Source organism: Bombina bombina, chromosome 4, assembly GCF_027579735.1.
Source record: "Bombina bombina isolate aBomBom1 chromosome 4, aBomBom1.pri, whole genome shotgun sequence".
NCBI classification, from domain to species: domain Eukaryota; kingdom Metazoa; phylum Chordata; class Amphibia; order Anura; family Bombinatoridae; genus Bombina; species Bombina bombina.
In genome coordinates, this window is record NC_069502.1 from 634,561,606 (window position 1) to 634,575,434 (window position 13,829).

The window sequence follows — 13,829 nt, forward strand, 5'->3', positions numbered from 1 at the left end:
CTAAACATATATTAAATGTTAACACCTGGTTGGGGAGAGTGTACATATAAATAATCCTGCACTATGTATGCAATGAGAATGGCATTAAAAGAGATGCCCTTGTGTACCAGAGATTAGCACTATAAATAAGTTATATTACAGTATTAAAGAGACGCTTACTGCTCTAACAACACCTCATGGCAAGCGGTAAGTACTTGTCATTTTAATCATTTCATTATATATTTTTTTAGTTTAATGAGCTTACAGAATGAGTAATTTAATAACTATTCAGGGTACGTAGTCTCTAGCTAATTGTAACACAGCTCCTGCAGGATTTGCACAGCCATAGCATAAGAACACGATGTGCAGAACATTATGGGACAAATTATAAGTGGAGCACAAAATATCGCTTTCGCTAAAGCGATATTTGTGCTCCACTTTGTAATACCAGTGCACGCAAATGTGCGCCGGTATTACGAGTTAGGTGTAATGCGAATATGATCTTGCGTTTGCATTGCACAGAAGCACGCTCTCATGAGAGCACACTTCCATAGGTTCCAATGGGAGCCTCGTTCTGATGCCGTCATACAAGGCACAGAACCTAAGCACAGCGAAGGGCAGCAAGTATATATGTACATGAATTTGTCTGTTTGCGGGCGCGAGATAAATTAGCGATCCACGTGTAATCTAGATATATACGTTTAAATTGGATCTTTAAGGGGATAGAAAACTCAAAATTAAACTTGCAATTTTAAGACACTTTTAAATTCACTTCTATTTTCAAATGTACTTTGTTCTTTTGTCATCCTTTGCTAAAAAAGAATATGTACATGTCCTTCACTTTTGGATTGCTGCTCCTTCAACAAATTATGCCAAGAGAATGAAGCAAATTTGATGATAAAAGTAAACTTAAACCTTTGCTACCGGGAAGTTCAGAGAAAAACTTGCCCACAGTACTGGAGAATAATTAGCCATTTTCACTCTGTTTAAACAGAAATAGGGCTTTTGCTTTTTTTTTTATTTACCTATGAAAACTATAAAAAAAAAAATTTGGCATAAAGTGAGCTTTCAGAGGATGACAATTTAAATTAGCTATTTGTTCACAGAATTTAGACATTGTTCTAAAATAAAGTTTAAAAATGTAAAAAAAAGATTAATTATGACATTCCACAAAAAACTGTAGCTTTCTAACTGTAGGAAAAAAATAATAATAAAATGTGTTCATTCACATCCTCTGACTCAACTAAAACCAAACATATATCTAATTTTCTTTTAGGTCTTTTTCTGCATCTATGTCTAAAATGATGCAATGGGCTACCTCTTATTTGGTATAGCAGCACTGCCCAAATTCTTATAATTGACAATCAAAATATTTAGTATATTTGATGACGCTATTTGGCTGTTAAATACGATTAAAAAAAATTGTTAACTTTTTTTGCAAACTTTGGATTTCTCACTAAAATTATTTGCACACAACTACTGCAGTCATATGACAAATGGTTGTAAAAGCTTTTCTGGGATTCCCTTTGTTCAGAAATAGCAGACAAGCATGGCTTGCAATTGGTTTTTGGTAATCAAAAGGCAGCTGTGCACCACACTTCTAAAATTCTCTGCAGTGAAGGGGTTAATCAGTTAGCTGTTAAGGGTAATATTTTCTGTCAGTGGCTGGTGAGGCACGTGTCTCTCGCACAGCTTGTTGTAGGTATATTACTCTCCATTAGACATTACCTTTTCTGACATAGTCATTTATCAAATGCCCCTAATGTATCCCCCTATAACAATGAGGCAATGTCATCTACGTTCTCATCAATGCATGCTACATGCTTCCCAACCCTGGGATTTTTATGGTACAGGCCACACTCCTATCAAAGGCCTATCCTCATCGCATCCTTACCATCACTCCGTACTTTAGTGCAATGCCTTTCAGGGTGTTGTTGGGGCTCTGCTGGTGCTCGATAAAGAGCTTAGCCCATGGAGCCATCACAGTGCCCGTGCTGCTGTACAAACGAGCCAGGCTCAAGGACAGTTCTGCTTCAGACTCGGATTCAGAGCCAGGGAATACAGTGTATCCAAACCGGCTGCCCCCATCCCTGTGCGGTGGCTTCACCAGGGACATGTCAGCCATCTTCTGCGGAGCACACAGACCAGCTTTACAGGGAACACAGACAAAATTTCCACTAGCATACCCCGGCCGCACACACCTACAAAGGGCAGAAGGCTAGGTCAGTGAAGTGAAAGTACAAGTGTTTGAGTCTCCCCTTTACCCCGCTTCATCATCAAGCCTGAGAGTTGCCTCAATTCTCTTAAAATGTGATTGGATAAGGGGGTAGGTGTGTGACACAGGGGCACATATAACTTGCCAGTGCACTGAGTGCATTCGTATAACAATGCAACTGTTGCACAATGAGAAAGGCAGACCTGCTCACTGCCTCTGTCCATAATATCTTGTGGGGGAAAAAAATTGATTTTTTTTTCTTTAAATTTAAAATGTTTTTTTTCTTAGACATGACAGGTGAGGATTGCCTCTCCTGACTGAACGTCACTGACTTCCACCTGACACCTCCCAACCCCTGATCCCTCCCAAATAGCTCTGTTCTCTCCCCACCACTGGTCACCACCATCTTAGGTACTGGAAGCTAGTCTGCCATTATGCAGTTTAGTTTTTTTGTTTTGTTTAATATTTAAATATTTTATTTTTATTTTCTGTAGTGTAGAGTTCTTTCCTCATCCTCATACCTCCCTCATCCCCCACACAGCTCTCTAACCCCCCTACCACTGTTTCCCACCATATTTATTACTGGCAGCTAGTCTGCCAGTAACAAATTAGTGCATTTTTTTAATTTTTTATTTATATATTATATTTGTTTTCTGTAGTATAGGGACCCACCTACCCCTCCAACCCATTTTTTTCCTGTAGTTTAGAGACCCATCACCCCCATCCCTTTTTTGCCATAATATAGGGATCCCCACCCATCCCTTACCCCTCCTGTGCTGGGCGGCCCTCTCACCTCCTTCCTTCCCTCCCACACCTCCCAACAGCGCCAATGGATGATAGTTACAGTGAGACAGATGGTGTCACTGTCTGTAATGATCGGGCACTCTTACTTTATACGATCAGTACCCCCTTACCGTATGAAGGCAGATGCTCGCAGCCCACAAACAGCAAGTCTTGTTTGCAAACAGGTCCAATGCAGATCTACATTATGCGGTGCACTGGGATTGGGCAAAGGAATTAAAAGTTGTTTAAAATTATATGATCTATCTGATTTATGAATTATTTTTTTTTCATGTACCTTTATTGTAATCTACCACTGAAACCCTTTGCCAATGACTATAAAGTGCAAAAAATTCCCTCTATCATTACTACATAGTTTTTTTTCTGTATGCCTTCTGTTATTATGGTTGTGCAAACATTGTTTACATTTGGTTAAACATTTCATTATGAACTCAAATTATCAAATAATTGTAACTATCAACTAAGAAATCCAATATAACTGATTTTGGATTTGAATAGAGATTGGTAATCACTACAGACTTTATTGTTATTTAAAGTAAATTTGTTTGGTAGTTCTGAGTTATTTAAATGGAAATTATATATCAATTTGCTATTCTCCATATGTTTTATAAATAATCTACAGTGAAACCCACCCAATACATAAGATACATATTTCATTATTTCTGTATGTTATATAAATTGTTTTTTTTTTTATTATTATTTTAATATTTTTCATTGCCATATGGAGAGGTTTTTTTAAATAATAGTTTTGCCCCACAAATTTTTTTTAAAGCTTAGTTAACATTAATTTGATCAGTTTCAACATTTTTCAGAGTTAAATAATTGATCACACGCGATTAGAGAAACTTTAAAACATTCTATAATGTTAAAATGTATGTTGTATATTTTTATTTTGATGCTTACAGGAATGTGTATAGCTCAACCCTCGCTACTGATTGCTCACTGGCTGATAAACAAAACTCCCATTGCTTTATTGGGAAACACTGACATGCCTCACTTACATAAAACAAGCACAAGACTATTCTTACCTACAGATTAGACACGCGCTCTATACCAGTATTCACAAACCAAATGCTCTTAGACAGTTGACAGTGTTTGAACGAATATGCATAAACCCCGAGTTCCGGAGGAAACATCTCTCGACAGCATATAAATTACTCAAGAAACCCGCATATCTCACGAAATGGAATACAGAAATAATAGGGGAGGTTAAAGAATGTAAACTATGTTTTAAAGCTAATCATTCAGCGTCCACTTCATTGCTTATAGCAGAAATAAATTACAAAATATTATCTAGGTGGTATTTAACGCCACTTAGACTTAGGTATATCTATCCGACGACCTCATCGGCCTGTTGGAGGCGATGTGGAGGGATAGGTACCATGACACACATATGGTGGGATTGTCCACTTATTCTAGATTTTTGGAACAAACTAAAATACAATATTAACAGGATTTTAGGCTCAAATGTGACCTTTACTTCTAAACTGATCCTCCTTAACCTCCTCCCACCACTTCACTGTGCATACCGCACGGAATTACTTCAGCTAATGCTGGTTAGTGCAAAGAGGTTGGTACCTAGACTGTGGAAAACTCAGACGATCCCCACACTCTCGCAATGGAAGTTAGAAGTAGAATATATCTTAGCTCTTGAAAAGCAATATTACTACCTCTCAGGCAAACGAGAATTTTTCAATAACATGCTCTCTATTTGGGAGCTAGGTATTTCTGAATTAGCACACAGGACAGACAGACCTACTGTGGATTAGTCGTTTGGTTATTAAATATCCCTTCTAGACTCTATAATCACCGCTAGATCATTGTCCTACCCCCCTTCCCCTTCTTTTCCCACTCCTTTTTCTTTATCCCTTTCTCCTTTCCTCCTCTTTCTTTTCTTTCTTGTTGTTCTGATCTGAATGTGCATTTAAACATATTTTATTTCTTTAAAATGTTATTCTTTATAAATGTTAAAATTCTTGGGTAAGCCAACAACATCCATACTGTATTATTTATGCATATTTTGCGTTCTGTAACCATTTTATGTTTGCTGTATTTGGATGTCAATATGTGAAATCTGCATACCCAATAAAATATTTAAAAAATTAAATAAAAAAATTAAAAAAACAACCACAAGACAATCAATTTTACATTTTACATAAAACTTTTTTCTTCCTTTAAGTAAGAACACAGGCTATTTTTAAAAAAAATTCAAAATTGGTTTCTGATTGACTTAGGCATTGAAAAAATGCTTAGACTTCAATAGATTAAACATAAACACATTTCCTGGGAAGATCATTTTCATGTATAACTCATTTGTAAACATATTTCTTCTCAATAAAAACTGACCAAACTGGAATTTAAAACAGGGGCATTTAATTGGAAAATAGTTAAAGCTATAGTTAATAATTTTACTCACACAAAAGTGAGGAAATTTATAGGTTTGATATTTCACATTTTAGAACGAACTACTGCTTACCAATGTTGAAGAAGAATAGAGAGAGGGCGCCACAATAGCGTGATATCGTCTGGAATGCAGGTACAGATAAAAGTAGGTATTATGCTTACCAGATGGTGTGGCACTGTACTGTGACCAGTGCAAGAGAGCAGGCTAGCACTTAACAGTGGCTAGTACACTGTAGGAGCCAAGCTCCAAAGGCACTTGTCCTAGTTGCAACTTGGTGTTTGTCTCCTGTTGTCTGGACTTCAGGTGCTGCAAAGAAGTAATCTTATGTGTGTTGTTCAGTTGGTATTGATAAACCACAACACAGACAACTTCAAATAAAAATGACTTTTAATACTTATGACGCGTTTCTCAACCTACAAGGGTTGTTTCATCAGATAAAAAAGCTTGGCTCCTACAGTGTACTAGCCACTGTTAAGTGCTAGCCTGCTCTCTTGCACTGGTCACAGTACAGTGCCACACCATCTGGTAAGCATAATACCTACTTTTATCTGTACCTGCATTCCAGACGATATCACGCTATTGTGGCGCCCTCTCTCTATTCTTCTTCAACAGTTGTTCCACACTCTCTGGGATCAAGAGGAGCAGCCTGATTCACTATTCTTTTTAAGAGGACATCTTTATTCCTTATTTACCACCAGCATATGGACAGTAAACAGGACCAACACGGTAGATCTGATCTACTATATCAAAAGTACATTATTTGGTTTTATATTGTATATTGTTTTCTTTTTCAAACATCAGCGCTCTTTTATATCCCTTTATTGGGATATTTTCACTTACTGCTTACCAATGTTAGTACATATCTGATAATGACATGTGTGACGTTAAACAGAGCATAAAGACAGCATCAAAATTCCCTACCTTTTATAGAAGAAACGTCTATATACTTTTTTAATTGGAACAGATTTACTGTTTACCTGGCTAATTGGAATTTAACATTTAGCACATACATACTTTATCTTAATGTAACTGTCCACAAACAATAGTACTATTTATTTTATTGAAGCAGAATAGTCTATGATAATTAGCAAGTTCCCAGCATAATACAAGTTAACTTAAAATATTCTGTTTTGTCTAAGAAAAATGCAAGTCTAATGCTCTGGTAAACAATGCTGTATCTTCATTCAATACTGTATTTTTGTCTTATTTCATATTGTGCATATTTTTCTCAACTTTTTAAGGCAAAAGATGGAGAATAATAACCATTCAACTAATCCCATAATTGATGAGGAGGCAATGTCTCCAATCAATGACAATCCAGAATTGCCAAATCAAAATGGACTTCCTGTACAAAATGACCAATCCCCTGTTGCCATTATTTCACAACCCTGTGAGAAAGTTGTGAGTGATCCACCTGTAGAAAAAGCCAATGATATTTCAGAAGAACTGAACAGACAACTGGAAGATATTATACAGACGTATGGCTCTGTAAGTGCTGAGAATCAGAGTTCTGGATTACATACAAAGGAAGATCCACCAAATGATGAAGGTGAACATGAAGATGTAAATAATGAAGGGGCAAAAGACCAGGCTTCTTCAGTTGATTTCCCAGTGGGCAAAGAGGCATCAACAAACAAAGAGCAAACATTGGAGAAGAAAATTTTAAAAGGACTAGGTAACTGATTTAAAATATAGTTTGGTATATATATATATATAATGTATTTTTTTATTGTTTTAATTATTACTATAAAATGTTCCTTAGATGTGTATCAAAGTTTAGAATAATTTTTTTTAAAGTCTTTCCCAATAAGGTTTGAAGTTTGTCAAGTTAAAAGTTGCAGCAATGATAAAAGATATATTAAATATTAATAGGGGTAAAACAATAATTTACAATTAAAATGATAGAAATGTGCAAGAGTTCCCAATATAAATATGTAAATGTTTTTTTTTTTATTGGATGATGCCTGTCACGTGATACAGGGGCAAGGAAATTAACTTTGAAAATCTACTACTTATTTGAAATTAAGGGCTAGATTTATCAAAGCTGAGGCGGACAGGGGCGCGTATATGCGCCCCTGTACGCCTCAGCTCGCCTGCGGCGGGGCGGAATTACCTGCAGGTAATCACCATTGCACACGAGCACAATTTTGCGCTCGTGTGCAATCCCGCCCCCTGCCCGCGCAAGCCAATCACATGCGGGCAGGAGCTGTCAATCTCCTCGGTCGGACTCCACCGCGGAGATTGAATTTTGCTACCTTAGAGGTGTCAAAGAGGTTAGGGAAGCGGCGGTCTGGTGACCGCTGATTTTTAAATTACGGCAAGCAAGTTCTTGTGAGAATTTGCAGCCATAGGGCTTTGATAAATCGAGCCCTTAGACTATTCAGTTATTGCATTGTCTTTTTATCATGTATTTGTTGATTATACAATTGAACTGTATTTAATGGTCCTTTAACAAAATTATTATTTTGATATAATGGGCCAGATTACAAGTGGAGCGTTATTTAACGCTCCCACTCTAGCATTAGCTGCACTTGAAGTAAGATTTTTGCATCTGTTGGGTTGCACTAGTATTACAAGTTGAATCTGTTTACGCTCACACTCTATCCCGACACACGTAAACAGCCCGAACTTACAATATTGAGTGCGATAACCTATTCCCTCATAGAAGTCAATAGAGCAAAAAAGGTGGAAAAATCTAACACCCTACTTGCACACAAACCTGATCACATATTCTCAACTGCGCTAACCCAACATGAAAATATGAATATTTCACATTCCAAAGTTCTGCACATAGCAGAGTACGTTCTATTTATTCATAAATACACATTTCTACATATATCTGATGGGATTTTGGTACAATATATATCTATACCTATATATATATATATATATATATATATATACACACATGATTGTATATAAGTATAGATATATACAGATATATCAAGGAATATCTATTTAAAAAAAACTTAGAAAATGTTCTGCTATGTGCATAACACTGGAATGTGAAATATTTACAGTAAATACACAGTATAACACTTTATTAAATATGAATTTTGCATTAATATGTTTTTTCATGTTTTCATCTTCTTAAAGGGACACTCAAGTTAAAAGAAACTTATTATTCAGAAAGAGCATGCAGTTTTAAGACACTTTCCAATTTACTTTAATTTGCAGAATCTTTTTATATACACAGTTTCAGTGGAACAAGATCCTATTGAGCATTTGCACAAGCTCACAGGGTATACGTATACTAGTCTGTGATTGGCTGATGTCTGTCACATGATGCAGGGGGCAGCAAATGGGAGAAAAAAATAAAATGTTCAGAAAAAAAATCTACTGCTTATTTGAAATTCAGAGTAGGTGTTAAATCATTGTCTTTTTATTATGCACTTGTTAATTATATAACTGCAAAGGGCTCCAATGCACTTTTATATATATATATATATATATATATATATATACAGTATATATATATATATATATATATATATATACAGTATATATATGTCTATATATGTGTACATATGTATTGATGTGTTTATATGTGTATATATGTCTGTAAATACATATATACACAGATAAATACTTATGTATACATTTATAGAGATATAAATATATACATACATATACATATTTAAGCATGTACAGTATATCTATGTATCTCTATGCTAAAGCCCTTTGCAGCCTTTTGCACCTGAGACCCCATATCGTTGAGCCCTTATAACTTTTGTGTGCAATATATTTTTTATTAATTTTTATTTGATGGTGTTATTATGAGTGTAACTGTACTCTGTAATGAATTTTTGATGTGTTTTGTGACACTTTTTTTGTTCTGCAAAACAGTTAACCAGAGCTCTGAGGTCGCGATAACCCAACACACGTTAACTTCAATTACACTCAAGTGAACACGTTTACTTTCAACTTGTAATACAAGTGAAGAACCCCACGTGTGCAAACAGTGGTGATAAAGAAATTGTAAAGAGAAAGACAGCGCCTCATAGTGCAAGTAGGTTCCAAACAAAAAAGGTGTCACAATGAAACAATAACAGATGGTTATATACTCACAAGAGTATTGGCACCCTTATTGAAAGAGGTGCGAATAGGCAGACTGACATTTGAATCAGCAGTCAGTACGCTGTAACCGGATAGTATCCAGATTCCCAGGCGGGCGGCTGTGGGCTCTCCTCCGTGGATAAAGTCAGGATCCTCTAGAGCCGTGCTGTATAGGAAAGCAGCAAGCGGCTAGTCTCTGCGTGTAACAACCACTGAAGACTAGTGTGTTTGACAAAGCCGTCCTCAGTGGGATCGAAGAAATAAAACTGTCTGCAGTGACAGAGTAAACTTGGCAGGAGAAATAAAAAGCTGGAGCAAATAATGCTGAAGTGTAATAGATTAAAAACAATTTATTACATGAGCTTTAGACGCGTTTCTCAGCCACAAGCTCCTGGCCGTTTCATCAAGTAAAATATATTACACATGCGGTTACAAAACACATTTAAAAAGCCTGCCAAGATATGTTCGCTATTGGTATTGTTTCACAGTGGTGATAAACCCCTATCACTCGCACGTAACTGTTAGCGTTCCACTCGTAATGTAGCCCAATGTTTCTTATTGAGGCATCACTGCAATACCTTTTTTCCCACCGATGCAGAGAGGGCCCCTCTATGGCCCTCTCTGCATCGGCCAGCGATGGTGCTGATCATTGGTGGGTGGTGGGAGCAGCTGCAGGGAGGCTGGTGAGCGGCTCATTACTGGTGGATATACGCCAGAGGGGGTGGGATCGCGCACGGGAGCGTGCATGGGGGCAGAATTGCGCATGGGGGCGGGGGTAGGAGCGTGCACGGGGGCGGGAACGGTAGGGACCGCTATACTATGGAACAATCTTATACAATTATATGCAGGGAGAGGGTAATCTGAGAGCAGGAGCCGCTCAAACAGTATTGCAGTGATACCTCGATGTTGAGGCATCCTGCAATACTGTTCCTGACTGCTGGGCTCCATTTTGATCACTCCCACGGAGCAATCACTTCCAGTTTGACTCCATGTGGAGCCCAGCAGTCAGGCAGAGCATCAGAAGCCATCGGTCAGGCTTCTGATGCTCTGTAAGTGTGCTAAAGGCCTTGGTGGGTCGAGGCACTTAGTAAAGTATACTAACACAAAAAAAAAAAAAAATTTTTTTAATAAAATAGCCCCATATAGCCCCCCTCCCTCATGTGGCGTCAACGATGGCGATGCCCAGTGCATCATGGGGCTTCTGGGGGTGTCCCTAGCCTGCCTCATCATATGGGGCAGGCTGGGGTCATCCAATCTGAGCTTGGTCTATAATTTAATTTATAATAACAACATATCCCATTTGTCTGATCATGTCAATATTAGTAAATATTGACACTGATCAGTGTGGATCTCCCTCCCTCTCCTCACTTGCGTTTTTGTTGGAGAGAGAGAGAGATCTGTGTTGACAGAGAGAGATTTATTTAGTTATATTAGTTTAAAAATTGAAAAACCCAAAGGTTCTTTTCAGAGTCATTAACCGTTAGCTTGCCAGTGATCACTACAAATCAATGGCTCTGGCACAAAAGCACTTTTTGCTCTGTGCATTTTTTTAGGGGTTAATTTTTTTTTAGTAATTTTTTTGTGAGACCCAAATGCTCTTATCAGAGCCATTTAGTTCATTTAAATTTAAATTTTGTGTTGATTTTTTTTAGTAATTAACCCCTAGCTTGCCAGTGAACACTATAAATCTCTGGTTCTTGCACAAAAGCACTTTTTTTTTGTGAGCCATTTAGTTAATTTAAATTTTTTTTTTTTTAGTAATTAACCCCTAGCTTGCCAGTGATCACCATAAATCACTGGCTCTTGCACAAAATACTTTTTTGCTCTGTGCATTTTTAGGGGTTCTTTTTTTAAGTAATTTTGTGCTATACCCAAAGGCCATTTAGTTAATTTAAATTTAAATTTTGTGTTGATTTTTATTTTTTAGTAATTTTTTTTCTATGTGACAGATAAAAATAATTCATCTCACAGAGAACATATACTGCTGAGGAGGCATATGCCATCCTTGCATCAGAGTCAGATGCCTCTATTTCGGACTCAGACCCCAATTTTGACCCTGCCATATGCTCAGATACATCATTAGATACAGTCTCAACAGATAGTGATGTATCTGTGGTTGCTAACCCCCCCCCCCCCCCTGCTAGCCCCCCTGCCAGAAGGAGACATGTTGCTCCAGCTGCCATTGCTGCTGAAGGGTGGGTAATGCCTCATCTCCAGAGGCCAGATATCCCACCCTTCACAGCAAATCCTGGCATAATGTGGATATGGCAGGATTTAGCCCCCAGCAGTTTATAAGGGTGTTTCTGGGTGATGATGTATTGGGGAACATTGTCGCCCAAACTAATTTATATGCCCATCAGATCCATGCTGCAAAGCCTGACAGTTTTTTGGCAAAGCAGCAATGGGCCCCCGTCGATGTGCCAGAATTTAAAAAATTCTGGGCATTGACTATGCTGATGGGCATCATAAAGAAACCCTCCATGAAACAGTAGCCCCATTTGCTCTACCTCCATTTTCTCCCAAAGTATGTCGAGGAAGAGGTATGAAATGATTCTACATTTCATGCACTTCAGCAACAACAGCCTGTGCCCCCCTAGGGAGCATCCCAAGTTTGAAAGGCTGTATAAAATCTGCCCACTGATTACCCACTTTACTGCCAGGTTTGGAGATGCTTATACACCTGGAAGGAATATATGTGTGGATGAATCCCTGATAAAGTATAAGGGAAGGCTGGGATTCAAGCAGTATATTCCTTCCAAGCACTCCAGATATGGAGTAAAGGTGTATAAGCTCTGTGTACCTTCTTACCACCATCCACAATGAGAGGACTGTGGAGGTCTCTGTACGAGGCAGAGCTGAGAGCATAAGGAAGCCAGTGTGCATCAAGGCTTATAAGCGGCATATGGGTGGGGTTGATCTGGCAGATCACCTGCTGCAGCCCTACCTAATTATGTTGAGGACAAGGGCCTGGTACAAAAAGGTTGCAATTTGCTTAATGCAGATTGCAACCCACAACGCTTTTTGTTCTTCAAAAAAGCAAACCCCGGAATGAAACTGACTTTTTTACAGTTTCAGCTCCAGATCATTTTGGGGATTTTGTACCAAGATGCACCTGCTCCCCAGGCGGTGATGGGAGAGAGCAGAGTTGGAGCTACTTATTTTATTTTTAAAATCACCCCTACTGCCGCAAAGCAGAAACCTCTGTACCAAGTCTGTACCAAGAGGGGGCAGAGAAGGGACACCACCTTTTACTGTCCTGATTGCCCAGTACAGCCTGTACTCTGCATATGGGACTGCTTCAAGCGGTATCACACACTAGTACATTTTTAATTATTTTTACATTTGCTGTTGTGGTTTTTTTTTGGGGGGGGGTTTGCTTATGTTTACTGTTACTGAGTTTGTTTGTTTTTGTTTTTACTGTTACTGTGCCAGAGTTTTACATTTCACTATTTTTTATAAGTTCTAAAATTGGTGCTGTATTTTACCAAAACCCCTGTCAAACCTATACATGGGGGCATGGGTGTACTCAGGGAGTCTTGCAGAAAACAACCTGGAGTGTTTTCTTGCAATAACTTACAACAAGCTCTCCTAAATCATAGTCAAAAAGCAATGTGTGTGTAAAAATGAAAATTGAAAAATTACAACCATACACTTTCTCTATTTTGTTTAGCTAAAACGGTTGCATCAAAGTCATCAAAGCACTCCATATACAATACCTTGGGGTGTCAACGTTTCAAATATATACACTTTCATGGCAATAAATAAAAACTGGGGTATGCAATAGGCCCCAAACTAAAGATAGGCCTATCAGAAGAAATACTCTCACTTTCAACTCAAATTACAAGTCACACAATTGTAACTGAACCTTCCCAAAATCCTGGCAAACCTATGCATGGGGGGCATAGGTGCACTCAGGAGGTCTTGCAGAAAACAACCTGCAGTGTTTTTTGCTATAACATACAACAGTCTCTCCTAAATCATAGCCAAAAAGCAATGTGTGTGTAAAAATGAAAATTGAAAAATTACCACCATACACTTTCTCCAATTTTTTTGGCTAAAACGGTTGCATCAAAGCACTCCATATACAATAACTTGGGGTGTCAACATTTCAAATATATACACTTTCATGGCAATAAACAAAACTGGGGTATGCAATAGGCCCCAAACTAAAGATAGGCCTATCATAAGAAATACTCTCACTTTCAACTCAAATTATAAATCATATAATTGTAACTGAACCTTCCCAAAATCCTGTCAAACCTATGCATGGGGGGCATAGGTGTACTCAGGAGGTCTTGCAGAAAAGAACCTGCAGTGTTTTTTTTGCAATAACTTACAACAGTCTCTCCTAAATAATAGTCAAAAAGCAATGTG

General features: G+C 37.9%; 1 protein-coding gene across 1 annotated transcript in view; it reads left to right on the forward strand.

The window, feature by feature from the left end:
• TXLNB (taxilin beta) overlaps positions 1–13,829 on the forward strand; it is a 203,551-nt gene that overhangs the window by 29,718 nt on the left and 160,004 nt on the right. Inside the window, exon 2 of the mRNA XM_053710659.1 lies at positions 6,641–7,074. Coding sequence (XP_053566634.1) covers positions 6,648–7,074 — 427 coding nt within the window. The 5' untranslated portion in view covers positions 6,641–6,647. The remainder of the gene's footprint in view (positions 1–6,640; positions 7,075–13,829) is intronic.